At 42.9% G+C, this 16,159-nt stretch overlaps 1 protein-coding gene across 4 annotated transcripts in view; it reads right to left on the reverse strand.

The window, feature by feature from the left end:
* The window catches only part of AGL (amylo-alpha-1, 6-glucosidase, 4-alpha-glucanotransferase), a 71,724-nt gene that overhangs the window by 13,121 nt on the left and 42,444 nt on the right, over window positions 1-16,159 (reverse strand). For all 4 annotated transcript variants that reach the window (XM_053245836.1, XM_053245840.1, XM_053245839.1 and 1 more), the window contains 6 exons: window positions 14,126-14,301; window positions 6,817-6,919; window positions 5,924-6,149; window positions 5,141-5,252; window positions 4,566-4,701; window positions 666-778 (listed from right to left, as the gene is read on the reverse strand). In XM_053245836.1, the coding sequence (XP_053101811.1) occupies window positions 666-778; window positions 4,566-4,701; window positions 5,141-5,252; window positions 5,924-6,149; window positions 6,817-6,919; window positions 14,126-14,301 (866 nt within the window). The remainder of the gene's footprint in view (window positions 1-665; window positions 779-4,565; window positions 4,702-5,140; window positions 5,253-5,923; window positions 6,150-6,816; window positions 6,920-14,125; window positions 14,302-16,159) is intronic.

Genomic DNA, 16,159 nt, shown 5'->3' on the forward strand with positions numbered 1-16,159 from the left:
TCAGTCCCACATACTATCCACAATACATTTCTAATGGGTTTTTCATAGTAATGGTATTTCTAGTCATCTCATTTTTCACCATAACTGAAAAAACTAAGTCAACCAATGAGGAGAACAGAAATTATGGCTAGCCCTAAAGAAGAAGAAAAAAGGTCAGTAGGTCAACAGCATATTAGTGTCATTTAAGCTTATGTAACGTTTAAAATGGATTTGAGACATTCTAGACTAGAGTATTCTAACATAGCCAAGAACTGTGGCCGACAGCCAGACTAACCCTTCATTGTGCACCAGGGTTTTCTGTTGCATAAGTGGGGAAAGGAGAACTTTTGGCGATCGCCCCTTCCCTCTTCGGCTGCTTGAGCCTCATGTTAAGGAATATGTTCTTAAGAGCATACATTCTGTGTATGGATGTACAGTTATTCACATGTTATGTTCAATGCACGTAACAGTACACTTCCTATCTGGACCCTGCATTGGAAGGGACCTGTGCCCAGGTTCACTTTTAAAATGAGCACATGTAAAAGTCAACCACACAAACTCATGTACACGTGTACAGACACTTATACAGCATAATATCTGAATCAGGCTAGATTGTACGTACGCTGAACATAATGTATGAATAGGGCTTATTTCTATCAGTCGTACATTGAAATAAGACTACTTACCATGTCTTTTCACAGTAACTCCAGGATAAGGAAATATGTTCTTTTTAGATAACTCTAGTAACCAGCGAACTGTTGATTTGCACAAACCAACAATCTCCACAGCAGAACCATCTCTAAGGAAGACAAACGAACACAAGTTTTAAGCCGAGCCCAAAAGGAAGATATTACTACCACTTATACAGTTTATGGATGGTTCCCATCAATATAGTCAGAGACTAAGTCATGGTTGCAGAACTCAACTAACTCCAAGAGCCATTTCTATATAATTTTACTAAATTCAAGAGAGCCAGAATGCCAACTGGGCAAAGAGAAACTTTTAAAAGAGACGGTTATCTTAGCAGTTGGAGAGCAACTGCCCCTATTCATCCTTGCACAGAATCTCTTCTGTAGGTGTCGCGGGGGTCTTCCCTGTATTTCATTTTAGGTTTTGAGCCCCTTTGGGAGAGGGACCTGCTTTCTCAATCCTTTTGCAATACAAAACACTCTGAAAATTTTATATGTCAAAAAGAAGTATATAAATATTTTTAGTAAAGATGTCAACTGAGGAAAAGCATTTTTGCTAGGATTTTAAATCAGTGTTCTCTTTTTAACCCATTTTTTGTTAGTTCATTTCTTTGGATGTCTACAGTTCTGTATCCCAGTCTTTCAACGACTCCCCTTCCCCTTTCTTCCGTTTCTATTTCTGCTCTGTTTTTATCTCTCTCAGCCTTCATGGAATTCAGTAGCAATAGCACATAAGGCTTTCATTCTCCCAGCCATTCACAACAGTGGATTGGGCTGTGCTACATGGCTGGCTGCAAAAAGCTAGAAAGTACTGGTGCCAACTCTACCATGTGATCCAGGGAGAGGAGAAGCAACACACGGATATTGATTCTCCCACGCCTACTCCTACTTTTGGTGGTCTTGGGCTCCCCCCAAATGGCTCAATTTCCCCAGGAGCCACAGACAGAATAAAGGCTTTAAATGGCATCAGAGTCTTATGTCATCCACGCCTCATTTAAGCAGTCATGGATTAAAATAGTTTTGACACTCAAGAAGTTGACAAAGACAGGGCTGGTTCAGACAAGGCCTGAGCCTGGCAATATTTGCTGTGAAATCGGAGTAGGCCTTCAGCTAGTCTATCATTGCACAGAGGAAGTAATGTGTGAACTGGACATCTGCATATAAAAATGGAAAAATTGGGCAAACCATGCAGACACCTGATCACATATGATTTTCTATGCATGATTGTCAACATGGCCTCAAGATTCACAGTGTTAAATACTCACTTAAAATCCACAGGACAAAATTATAATTTATGATGCTCCTATTTATTTTTGTTTACCTTATTTATATACAGCCTCAAACTTGCATCTCAGGCAGTTTACAATAAAACTCCACATTAAAACAAGAAATGAAAAATTGAACACTACTATAAGTTTTTATTTATATATCATAGTTTTATACCACCTGATATGTGCATTTCTAGGCAGTGTACAGAATTAAAGCACAGCCAATATAAAACAGAATAAAACAGTTTAAATTTCACAAAATAAAAATAGAAAAAATCTCATAAGATGAAAACAAATTAAACAATTTAAATTTCAGTTGAAAGCCTGAGAAAACAGGTGTGTTGAGGGACTTCACCTAAAAGCAAACAGAGAAGGAGATAGTCTTATTTCAACAGGGAGCATATTCCAAAGCCTCGGGGCAGCCAAAAAGAAGGCCCAGTTCCAAGTTGTCAGCAAATGAACTGGCGGCAATGTAACTGGACCTCTCCAGATGATCTGGTGACAGGGTTCATGACAAAGAAGGCACTCGAGTTGTTGAGGGCTTTATAGGTAAACTAGTATTTTTAAGCCCGTTATGATAACGGGCGCTAGCTTTCTATCCCGTCTTTTCTGTCTCTCTCTCTCTCTTTCTGTCTCTTCCCCCCCCCCTTGTCCCCTCTCTCTTTTTGTTTTTGTTGTTGTTGTCTCTGTTTTTGTTCTTCCTTATTTTGCTTTTACTTTTTGGGTGTGTGTGTGTGTATGAATAATGGCCAAAATGGCCCATGAGAAGGTGGCCGCCCCCGCCTATCGCCCTCCCGCGCACCCAGCTGCCGGAGCCCACCTTACCTGCTCTAGCCCGAAGGAGAAGAGAGGAACTCGGGAACAGAGCTACTCTCTGTGTTAAGCTGCTGCCCATACTGTCGCAATGGACGCAATAGGCGTCCTTTGCGTCCATAGCGGCAGTTTGAGCAGTGACTTAGCACAGAGAGGAGCTCTGCTCGTGAGCTCCTCTCTTTTCCCTCGGGCTGGAGCGGGTAAGGTGGTCTTCGGCAGCTGGGTGGGCGGGAGGGCGATAGGCGGGGGCGGCGACCTTCTCATGGGCCATTTTGGCCCTTAATCTTTTTTGGGGGGGAGCGGGGAAGGTGATTTTGGGCAGCTGGGAGGGCGGGTGAGCAGGCGGCGGCGGCTGTGAGCGGGCGGGGGCCTCGTTGGCAGCTTTGCCGCCACCTCGCCCAGCTTCATTTTGGGCAGCTGGGAGGGCGGGTGAGCAGGCGGGGGCGACGGCTGTGAGCGGGCGGGGGCCTCGTTGGTGGCTTCGCCGCCACCTCGCCCAGCTTCCCTGTCCCCCGTCTCGGTCTTCCCCCGCCGCCATTGCCCTCGCCTTTTTCAGGGCGGCCGCTTCTGGTTGCCTCGGCCTCCTCTCGCCGTGCCACAGCTCATGGCTGAGGCGGCGCCTCTGCCGCCGCCTCGGCCACTTTCCCCCGCCGCCACACACCGGCTAATGGCTGCCCGTGGCTGTGGGACACTGGTGTCTGCGGTCCTGTGTCCCTTGGGCTCAATGGCCGCCCGTGGCTGTGGGACACTGGTGTCTGAGGTCCTGTGTCCCTTTGCGCAGGCCCAGAACAGCCCAGGGAGGCAGGGACGCAGATCCCCAACGTTCCAAAGCCACGGCCACTCACTTAGCCTTTTATTATATAGGATAACCAGCACTTTGTATTTCGCTTGGAAACATAGTAGCAGCCACTGCAGTACTTTAAAATTGGTGTTATGCAATCCCTTTGGATTGTCCCAGAGATCAGTCTGCCTGCCGCATTCTGTACCAATTGTGGTTTCCAGACTACATACAAAGGCAACCCCACATAGAGTGCATTACAGTTATCAAGCCTAGAGATTATCAGCATATTCACCACTGTTTTAAGGTCATTTACCTCCAGAATGGATGCAGCTGACACATCAAGTGAAGCTGATAAGAAGTGCTCCTGGCCACTGCCTCAACCTGGAAAACCAGAGAGTTTTGGATCCAGGAGCACTCCCAAGCTACATAATTTGATCTTACAGCAGGCAAGAAAAATTATGAAGTTTAGGAGGAGATGCATGGTTAATAACTATCCATGCAATACATTCTGTTGCATCCAATGTACAATGTCTTGCACTCCATGTACACTGATGCTATACAAGCAAGCACGCACTTATAGTGTGTGCCCAATGAAAATTGCCACACTGCAAGTTTCCACAATGTTTATTCTGCTTTTCAACTGAACCAGGCTCTAGAAATAATATTTTTTCATAGTAAATAAAAAATGTATTTGTTTGGCCTGGCTTTCCAGGGTTTTTAAATTTTAACCCGATTTTGGGGCTTTTAATTACTGTAAACTGTTTAATCCTATTTTAAAATGTTTTTATATTGTTAATTGCTATATTGTTTTTAATTTGTTTAAGTTTTTATTGTTTTAGTGGCTTGTTTTAATTGTAAACCGCCCTGAGCCATTTTGGAAGGGCGGTATATAAATCAAATAAATAAATAAATAAATAAATAATAGACTCATAAAAATATTATCTGGTAAGTAAAACAGTAAAGTCTTCACACATGCTTAATAATCATGAACACTGAATTACCACTACTACTATGAAAAAATCCTTTACATTCTACCTTGGAGTTGCTGGAATTCCCTTGTTGCGACCTCGGTCGCTCTCTCCCATCTTATCCATCCATGTACCACAATTAAAACGGTTTCCGCCATAGACAAAGCCAGTTTCCATGTCCACACCTGCAGTCACATTAAAACCTGCCAGCCCAAGAGAGTCAGATTATTTTGCAAATAAACCTTGAGGGGAGCAGGGAAACCACTGCAGACAACACTGAAGCAAACCCTAGAAGAACTAATTGGGTTTTCCAACTGAACAGACTTAACGTAATTTATGAAGTACTCTTACTATAACAGTTAAAACATAGAGTGCATAATTTTGTACATTAGAGAGTTCCATGCACACAGACATGCTATGTGAACAACATTGATGGAAAATTAAACATTTGTTTAATTGTCTAGGATAGCACAAACACAAAATTTCAGTAATAATCTTTAAAGCTATTTTTTAAAAGGAGAATAGCTTTATTTCAATTTTCATTGGCAACTCAGAAAGTAAATATAAGAGCAGCCCTGATGGAATCGAGCATAAGAATTAAAAACAAAACAAAACACCCCAAACACTCAAGGGATCACATACCTTCATCTCTCATGTTTCGATCTATCTGTGGGCCAGCATTCCTTTCTCGGAATTGTATACCTTGCATATGTCTCTGCATAGCTTCCTGAATCACTTCATACAGTGGCTGATCCTAAGTTTCAGTTGGGTTAAACACAGGAAAGGAAAATAAGAAAATGAAACTATGATCTCTCTCAATTTTAGGTTACCAAAAAATGAAAATTTTTATGACTGAAATCATAGTGTTTTAAGTGGCTTAAGAAAGACTCATGCAGCAACAAAAATACCTGGATTGCATTCAGTTAACTTGAAACATTTTTCAATCACACCCCAAGTGAACAAATATTCACTTTCATCAAAAATAAAAATATATAACACAACACAAAAAGTTGAGGTATCTTGCATCTGTCTTACTTGAAAATCTTGGCTGATGTGTTTGCTACTTTTGTATCCCACCCTTTCTCCAATAGGTTCGGACTGCAGTACATGAAAATCCCAGGGAATCTCCCATCCCATTACAGGGTAGGCCCAGACCTGCTTAGCTTTAGAGATGCAACTACATCCAGAGAGCTTCAGCTTATTCTCTGTGCTAGACCTATCATTGGACACTATCTCTATTGTAGACCCACAATTTAGTCCAGCTTTATTTCAGAAGATTCACTCTCCAGTCTTTCAGAGATCAACTTATCCAGACCAGAGTGTGCCAAGAAAAGGTACAATATGGAAAGATTCTTCTACAGAGAATGTCCATAACTCAAGCAAGCAAGATAGTGAAGCTACACAAAAGATTAAATTATAAATTACCGTTTTGCCTGCTGGTTGAGGTGGGGAATCATCTGTAGGATACAGTCTGGATACAGGATACTTTAGAATGTCTGTGCCATTTGGAACGACTTTACAATAATCCTGTATACACTGAAGCCACCACCACACAGCATCACGGCAGTTGAATCTGGCATGAGTCCCCTGACCAAGCAAGTTGGGAATGAGACCGTGTCTAAGTGTACCCGCAAATGCTAAAATTATATTCCTGAAACCAAGGGGGAGGGGGGAGGAAGGATACATAAAGTGAAAATATGCAAATATCAACTGAAATACCAACAATAGTCAGACTGAAAGGAATTGATTAAAAAAGATTTTTTAAATTTTTTATTGATTTTCTGGGAAAAGGCATAACATAATTAACATATTTTCTATTTTAAAATATGTGTAAATCACCAAATAGAAAAAGAAGGTATTAAAGACTTATACTGTATTAAATATATAAAATTAGACATTGTTGACAATGGGGACAATTGGTGTTCTGTTGGCTTATTTGCCAACTCTTTATTATTTGCAGCTCTTGAAGCTTACACTGAACACTTCCTTCTTAATACTGTAACATTTTTCAAAGGGAGGGGGAGAAGAATACCATAGAATATTTAAAAAATGCATGTTACTTTGCATAACTGATACAAAGTAACAGTATTTTAAAATATTAGAATAGGTATACTATGGTAGTTTTCTTTCCCTCCCTTTGGAAAATGTTACAATATTAAGGAGAAAGTATTCAGTGTAGGCTTCCAGAGCTGCAAGTAATCAGAAGCCAGCCAACAGAGCACCAGTTGTCCCCAAGTTATCAACGATGTCTGTTTTTATTCAGTGTTAACTCAACACTATGCCGATCAGCTACTTACAACATCGCTACTTGATCTTACCTTGCTTCCAAGTAACGTCCGGTAACTAACATCAGTCCTCTCAGTGCAATGAAGGTGTCCCTTCCCCAGCAGCGGAAAATGCCAGATGAAAAATGAGGTAAACCTAAACAGTGCAAAATAAAGGACATATTTTTAAAATACACTTTGGAAAAACAAAGTGTATTTGCTTACCTGTAACTTATGATCTGGAGGTGATCTGTGGTCAATCATGAGAAATGGGTTACTGCACCTGCACAGGGACCTTCCAGATGGATTAGTTAGCTCCTCTCTGGTGCTCCTCCCTGCCGTGCACGTGCTCAGTGCCCTCCTTTACTTGGCAGTCGGGCACCATTTTGATTCAGTTTCTTGCAGAGCGCCTGATGTTCAGATGATCTTTGAAGTGTCCAATCAACTGTCCATACAGGTAAGTCATCTGCCAGTCTTAGAATGCTGCAGCGGGGAGGTACGGGTGGGTCTCATGACTGACAACAGATCACTTCTAGATCATAAGTTACAGGTAAGCAACGGGTTTATCTGGAAGTGATCCATTGTCATCATGAGAAATGGGTGACTAACTAGTCCCACCTCCACCCCATGGCAGAGGGTGGAGCCGTTCCATCCACTACTTTCAAACTCTCTTGAGTACATCTCTTCCAAATTTGGCTTCAGCAGCCATATGTAGGTCCAGTGAGAGAGCCTCTGTCTCGACACCAACATGCTCTTCTTCTTGCCTTTAAACAATATAAAGAACAGCTTTTTATGTTGAAAGTCTTTTGTGCTTTTCAGGTAATAGAGAAGGCAGCACTTGATATCCAATTAATGTGGAGCCCGTTCCAGGCATGTCTCAGGTTCTTGAAAAAAATGACAGAAATACGATATTTTGATTCAAGTGGAATTTGTTACCACTTTAGGTAAGAAAGACAGATCAGCACATATAACTACCTTGTTGGAGAAGAACAGTGTATATGGTGCATCTGCCCTTAAAGCAGCCATTTCAATAATACAATGGGTAGTAGTTATGGTGAAGAGAAAGGAGGTTTTTAGCATCAAATAACGCAAGCTCGCCTCATAGAGCGGCTCAAAGGGCGGTTCCATTAGTGAAGCCAGTACTACAGATAGACTCCACTGCTCAGCTGGGTGGCATAGAGACGGGTATAGGGTCATTGATGCTACACAGAAACTTTTTGCATCAAGAATGAGAGAAGGCAGTCCTGCCTCGCCAGCCTCCATGTTCAGCCGAAATAGCAGCAAGGTGCATCCGTAAGGATACATTAGCCAGACCCGATTCTTTCAGACTGGTAAGGTACAATAGGACCTGATCCATTGAAGCTCTGAACGGGTCACATCTATGGTCCTCGGCATAAGTTGTAAAATGCTTCCATTTACTAGTGCAACCTTTCCATGTAGAAGGCCTACGAGGGTTTCACAGGATTATCTTTAATAGCCAACCTTCCACACCATCAGCATCTGCAGAGCCAGATGCACTATTCGACCTCCTTCTCTTGTTAGCAAATCTGAATCAAGAGGTAAATGGCAATAATTGTTCCTCATAAGTCTGAGTAGGGATGAGCCCGGACCGGTCTGGAGGCCATTTTGAAGGCCTCTGAACCGGTCCGGACTTGAGGGCGGTCCGGCGGTCTGGCACTGCTGTGGGGGGCTCTTTAAGGGCAGGGGAGGGTGTACTTACCCCCCCGCCGGCACCTTCGTGTAGTAAAGCTTTTGGGGCAGCAGGATACCTCCATGCCGCCCCTTCCCCCAGTCATCGGCAAAAGGCTTCACAAAGCCTTTTGCACGTGTGCACGTTGCGTGCGCAAGTCACGTCTCTGCGATGCGCGTGTGCACGTGACACAAGAGACGTGACGTGCGCACGCGCAAAAGGCTTTGTGAAGCCTTTTGCCGACAACTGGGGGAAGGGGCGGCATGGAGGTATCCTGCCGCCCCAAAAGCTTTACTACACGAAGGCGCCAGTGGGGGAAACGCAGCTGGGGCGGGGGTAAGTACACCCTCCCCTGCCCTTAAAGAGCCCCCCACAGTAGTGCCGGACCGCGGTTCCGTGCACATTCCTAAGTCTGAGTAGTGACGCAAACCACAGTTGGCATGGCCACCTTGGCGTCACTCAAATAGCTTTTGCACCGTCTTGTATCAGCTTGCCTACAACTCTGTTGACTAGAGGCAGTGGAGGGAACATATATAGTATACCCTTGTTCCAGTTGTACTGAAAAGCATCCTCCAGAGATGCTTGCTCAATGCCCGTGCTGAAACAGAATCACGGAAATTTCCTGTTCTCTTCTATTGCAAACATATCCACCTGGGGAATACCCCACCTAGTGGTCAGACGATCCAGGCACGCTTGCTTGAGCCCCCATTCGTGATGTTGTTGATTCTCAAATGTCCTGCTCAAGTTGTCCACTAAGACGTTCTCCACACCCTTGATATGGATGGCAACTAGGAACACATTTTGGGAAATGCACCAGTTCCAAAGTTGTATGCTTAGTGCACACAGAAACCTCGAAACTATACCTCTTTGACGACTGACATAGGCAATTGCTGTAGTATTGTCCATTTGAAGTCGTACTGTGGAGTCCCTTATTAGGGGCGCAAAAGACTTTAGAACGAGAAATGCTGCCATCAGCTCTAGGAAGGTGATATGAATCTTATGCCATTGTGCCATCCACAAGCCCTGGGTTTGATGTTCCCCAACCCATCAAGGAGACATCTGCTGTAACCTATCTTGTCGGAGTCAGAGGTTCAAAAGATATGCCTTGAAGCAGATTCTCCCTCACTTTCCACCATCGCAAGGACTTCAGTACAGGCAGGGGAATTTCCAGCAGCATCTGCAGACTGTTGACATCTGGGCAGAATGACCGCAGAAACCAAAGCAGTAGCTGCCATATACGTAGGCGCATGTGGAGGACGCTCGCTTTGCAAGAGGCCATGAGGCCGAGCAACCTCTGAACCTACAGCAGATTAGCCCGCCGTAGCGGTTGGTTTTTGAACACCTCCACCAGAGAGCAAGTGTGAAGATATCATTCCTCCAGTAGGTATGCTCACTTCAACAGCGTGCCCAAAACTGCTCCAACGTGGTCTATCAATCTTGTTGGTTGTAGTTTTGACACGGCCCAACTGACCTGGACTCCCAAGTCCTCCAACAGTTGCAAGACATACTGGATCTGGGACTCCAATTCTGACCTGACTTGGGGCACCAGGAGCCAGTAGTCCAGGCATGGGAACACAATGATACTTTCCGTGCGCAGGTAAGCTACAATTGCCTCCATACATTTGGTAAACTCCCTTGGTGCTGTAGATAAACCGAAGGGCCAGACCCTATACTGGAATACTGAGCTTCCTATGGTGAACCACAAGTACTTCCAGTGATTGTGTTGAATCTCAACATGAAAATACGCCTCTTTGAGATCTAATGTGGCAAGCCACTCCTCTTTGGCGAAGAGTGGAAGAATTCCTTGCAACATCATCATACGGAACTTGCGTGCATCTATGAATTGATTGAGGCCTCCATCATTTGCTGTATCATCTAAGATTTTGGAGGTACGTCTGAGGGTAGATCTGAAGGATGCTCTGGAATTCCCCCTTCACCTTCAGTGTCTGGCTCCAACGAATCGGAAGAATCGTAAGAGTCATCAGACTGTATAGGAACCACCTCCGGAACTGATACTGGGGCACCCACCGGGCATGTATATGCACTATCTCCAGCAGGAGGTGGCGTTATTGGATGCTGAGGTAAGAATGGTGCTGCAGGTGCAACAGGCACATCAACCAGAAGGGTTGTAGTTTGAACCCCCTGGCTCACCCCCACAGGCATAGAACATAGCGGGGGGCAGAAGGCTGAGGAGGCAGCACATGCTGCTGTACAGAGACAGGTTTTTGTCATGCAATATCATCTTCTAGCATATGCTGCATCCTTCATAATTGAAATTCTGCAAAGTCCAGTTGTGTTGCAGGAGACATTGTGTGTCTAAAACCACATGCGTGCAGAGGGTCCCTTTGTGGCACTAAAGACTGTGAATGGACAAACATAGAAGATGGCCTCCACAGAATTGCAGTGGTGGTAGGCGGCAAAGTGGGTGTCGTTATAGCAGGGTGTACCAGTTGGAAAGAGGAGACACCCATTCTGGTCGCAGAACTCTCAAAAGGCGGCATGGAGGAGTTGAGTCTCCATCCACATCAATGTCCAAGCTGTCACTCAGAAATTCCTGAAACGTGGAGCCAGAAGGAGTGCTGGTGGCAGAGTCCAACATACTCATTAGCAACTCAATGCCTTTTATGTTTATTATGTCTGGCACTGGAGCTTCTCGGCTTTTTGAAGACGATCTCTTCCAGGTCACTTGCCAGGGGTTTAGACTGTGAACACAGACCCTGACTTCAAAACTGTCAATATCGACTTTGGCGCTGAACCCATAGATGTCAATCTCGATGTCGACTATGGTCTCAGTGTCAGTGGATGCAGCGCGTCACCATACAAAGCCGCTCTGAGGCACAACGATCTATTTTTCAAAGTTTGTTTTGAAAATGATTTGCAAATCCTACAAGCAGCAGGGACATGCTGATCACCCAAACACAACAAGAGGCACAGGTCATATTAATCAGTAGAAGGTAATTTCGCTCGACATTGAGAGCAATGTTTGAAAGTAGTCTTTTTTCTCTCTGCTCCCTCCATTCTATTGGCAAAGCCTTAGAATCCCAAATAACCAAGTCCGACATCCAGAAACCAAGGAAAAGTAAAGTCTGTAGGTCAAAACGCAGTCAAATCCGACCGAATAAAGCTTTCTTTTCTAATCACTGAGGAGCAACAACCTGAAGGTTTCAATGCATCAGTGGGCAAAAAGAAACAATCGAAATGGCACCTGACTGCCGAGTAAAGGAAAGCACTGAGCATGTGCATGGCAGGGAGGGGCGCCAGAGAGGAGCTAATTAATCCATCTGTGCAGGTGCAGTAACCCATTTCTCATGTTGACAACAGATCACTTCCAGATCCTAATGCTTCCCTATCCAAAAATCATTTCTCATATCCATGTTTTATTTTCAAATGCTGCTTCCCTGAGCACTAATAACCTTTCTGCCCCATATTAGAATGAATGCATTTTTGAGTTGGCTTCAATTCACAATTAAATCAACAAGATGAAAACTGTGACCCTAAATGCACTCATCTGTTAGTAAGTGTCAATATGGACTTTATATCTAATTATTTAACAAACAGAACTTTTACTACCAGCAAGCCTTGCTTTGAAGCAGCAATGTTTGACATTAGACTGCATGCTGTGTCTGCAGATGAGCTTCCTGCACAATTCTGGGAGAAGGTCGACCAAATAATGGTGTGAAACTGGGACACTCTGCTGCATGGTCATCATGTCTCCTCTGTGTGGGCCAAGGCTACCATATCATAATGGTTTTTATGTTTAAAACTGGACTGATGCCAATTCCAAACATTTCCTCTAGTATATTTGCTTGTAACACTGATATAACATCAGCTTTATAACACTGCATCAGCATGTTATCTAAACAATTATGTGTATATATTGAAGGCAACTCCCTGTGATCCTGGTTCTCTGCTAGTACACTAAATTAGAAATGCAAGATGCAGGCCTGGAGTTAGATACCTTCATACTGCTGAAGGGAAGCTGTGTAATTCCACCATGAGGAAAGCACAGCCCATACTTACTGCCACCTGCAGTCTCAGAATTAGGATAGCAGGTGGGCAATGCCTTCTGGATAGAGTTTGTGATGTATGTCAGCTTGTGTTGCGGAGGTGAGGCATGTTGAAAAGCACCATAAATATTCACCCTAGAGCACCTAATCCGCTGCTGGAGCTTAATATTAGATATTTGTAGTTATCTGCTGGTGAAGACCTTTATGATTTTATAAAGGTATTTGGGGTTCTACATAAGTTTGATTTTCTGTGCAACTTTGAGACAAATCTCATTTTAGATATACTGGAAGAGATAAAGGCATTTGGTTGCCAGAATGTTTACATCCATCGTCTAAGTCTTTTAAACCAATTAAACTAGTAATTGTACACGTAGAAACTGATTCATGAATTTATCCACACTTTCACCCATGGCAACAGTTTTTAAAGCACAAAATACAGTCAGCCAAGGAAAGTGGAAGGCTGCCTAGAAACCAGACTGCAAAGGAATTCCATTAGAATGGAGAGCAGCATATAAGAAAGAGCTAACAAAAGGAAGCAAGAAGAATAAGAAACAAGCAGCAGTTCAGGGGAAAAACTGTTTATCAAAACACGAACACGCACACACACACTCACACCAACCACCTATGGACCATCAACACCACAATAAGAAACCACTGCAGAATGAAAGCTGGCAAAACTGAAGGAAAAAGAACAACATAAATCTAAGAAAATAAGTCAAGATTATGTCCCTGTGTCTGAAAGAGATGCTCAGTAAACCCTATTCTCAAGATTACTCCACAATGAAGTTCGAGATCTAGTCCAAAAAATTGCTGCATCTATTATTCTACATGTCATTCTAACCAAAAGAAACCTCTGAAGTTCAATTTCTTAACCGTATTTTTCTTTGCTAACAGAAACTGCTCCCTCACAAATCATTGCTATAATTACTTTGAAGTTGTTATTCTCTGGGACCAAACAATAGGAGATCTGTATTCTGGACTATAGGCCCCAGAGCATGTCTGTTTCTTCAGAGGTTCGAGCAGATGAACCCCAAGTGCTACCTCCTTCTTCTGTGTGGAAAATGGATGGATAAAACTACAGTGCCCATCTGCAGGAGTGAAACCAGATTCCTTTCTAGGTTTCATTTCTGCAGCTTGTTTGTTTTTGTTCTTCTTGCTTCCTTTTGTTAGCTCTTTCTTATTACATGCCACTCCCCATTCTAATGGAATTCCTTTGCAGTCTGGTTTCTGTGCAGCCTTCCACTTTCCTTGGATGACTGTTCTTTGTGTTTTAAAAACTGTTTTTCATGGGTAAATGGGTGGATAAACTAGTTTATGTAACTCAGTCAGTTTCTACTGAAATCTCTCATGTGTACAACTACTAGTTTAATTTGTTTAAAATACTTAGATGATGGATGTAAACATTCTGACAAACAAATGCCTGGGATCTCTTCCAGTATATCAAGGTTCCTTTCTAGGTTGACAAGGCCACTGCTACCCACACACAGTGTTAGCCAGGTTTATATTGTTCATATTTCCTTTAAAAATGTCTTCAGGATTCCTATGCTACATAGGGTATTACCTTTTGCTTTATGAAAAAGTGTACAATAGTTCCTAATCTGTTGTGTTCATACTCTGTATTTTAAAAGTAGCTTATTAAATTAACATGGACTGAATTCTTACTTACCAGCTGCTAAAGAAACACAGCACTGTTCTCTCTCTTTTGTAATTTCATTCAGCCTATAGGGAACATCTTGTATGGCAGGGGACAGAGGTGGCAAAGAAGGATATTTTCCAATTCCACACATCTGGACAGATCCCAAGGAAAGATGCTTAACAAATGTTGATCCATTCTGAACAAAGCTGTAATTAAAGCAATACTATTAATTTCAGCTTCACAAACTTGTACCTCTTTGCAGTTTAGGAAAAATGTTTTTAAATGCTACAATGGCAACTTTAAATACATGCATTTGTTGAGATCTGCAGGAAGGTTTTGAACATCTGCTGATCATCAGTTTTTAGAGTTTCTCTAATGTGCCATATATGGACAGATTCTAAGAACAATACCAATCTTCTGTTCTCTCTCTCACTTTTTGTTTTCAGACAAGATGAGTGCAACGGGTTCAATTAAAAAAGAAAAGAAAAAGGTGGGAAAGTGGGAAAAGAAGAATTAATTTCCAACCCATCCATTTTATTATTTCTCTGTGTAAGCCACCCTGAGCCATTTTTGGAAGGGCAGTATAGAAACTGAATTAATAATAATAATAATAATAATAATAATAATAATAATAATAATAATAATAATAATTTTCACTGCACTGAATGATTGTTATAAATCCAGGTCCTCAATGGGTAGAAGCACTTGGTCCTGCTCCAGAAATATATGAACGTGTGTTCAAATTGCCTTCTAGCAAGTCAGGCCACTGGTCCATCTAGTGGCTCTCCAGGGTTTTGGAAGGGGTCTTTTCCAGTTCTACTTGGAGATGCCATGGATTGAAGCTGGGACCTTCTGTGTGCAAAGCAGATTGCTCCACCACTAACCTATGGCCCCTCTTCAGGGAGAGGCTTGATGGGACAGAGTTTTATGTCAGGATGGATCAGGAAACATCTGCCACCCACTCCAGAATCTGTTTCTAATCCCAGGAGCCCTGATTCTGCCTGTGAATGTAATAGATCCTGGCAGCCAGAGATGCTTCAGAAGTCATCATGGACAGGCCTCCTTTAATAATAATAATAATAATAATAATAATAATAATAATAATAATTATTATTATTATTCAGTTTCTATACCGCCCTTCCAAAAATGGCTCAGGGCGATTTACAAAGAGAAATAACAAATAAGATGGCTCCCTGTCCCCAAAGGGCTCACATTCTAAAAAGAAACATAAGACACACACCAACAACAGTCACTGGAAGTACTGTGCTGGGGGTGGATAGGGCCAGTTACTCTCCCCCTGCTAAATAAAGAGAATCACCACGGTAAAAGGTGCCTCTTTGCCCAGTTAACTACTACTACTACTACTACTACTACTACTACTACTACTACTGTTCTACTTTTGAACACAATGATAGGTCATTTGTAGTGTGCCACCAGGGCCTGCTGCGTCCTGAATACTTTCTGATCCACACTGAATTCTACTAATGAATCTGAAATACTGGTCTCATTTAAACTGGCTTTAGGTGTCTCCCATCAGAAATAACAACACTGAGTTTTCCACACGTGTAGTGACACATACTGTGATGAAATGCAGGTCCCCATCTTAGCTCAAGAATGTCTTATACTTCCACTCCACCCTGAGTGCTCTGAATGGGGGACATTCCTCCCTTTTGTTACTGAATGAGGACAATCCTTGCTTCTTGTCATTGAAAGGACAGAGCCATCAACCTATCGCCTTAAACCCTTTTTCACAACAGGTGACAAGCTCAAACCAGAACTAACTTTAGACATATGTATGTTTACACATTGAGGAGGAGGAACTTCAAGTCTGGAGGGAAAACTTCAACCTTGGACTGGCCCAAGACCAGCATTACATCAGAGTTACACTGACTCTTTTCATTGGATCCCAGAGCTGTCTATCTCTAGAAGCGGGGGAAGCCTTCTCCCTCTTTAATCATTATAAAATAAGGGCCAATCCCTCCACCCCCACCATTGATCACCAGTCCAGTCGTGAGTAATCCAAGTTACCATGTCACCAGCTGCTTCTGGTGTCCAGAAAGGGAG

The sequence above is a fragment of the Hemicordylus capensis genome, chromosome 4 (genome assembly GCF_027244095.1).
Source record: "Hemicordylus capensis ecotype Gifberg chromosome 4, rHemCap1.1.pri, whole genome shotgun sequence".
NCBI lineage: Eukaryota > Metazoa > Chordata > Lepidosauria > Squamata > Cordylidae > Hemicordylus > Hemicordylus capensis.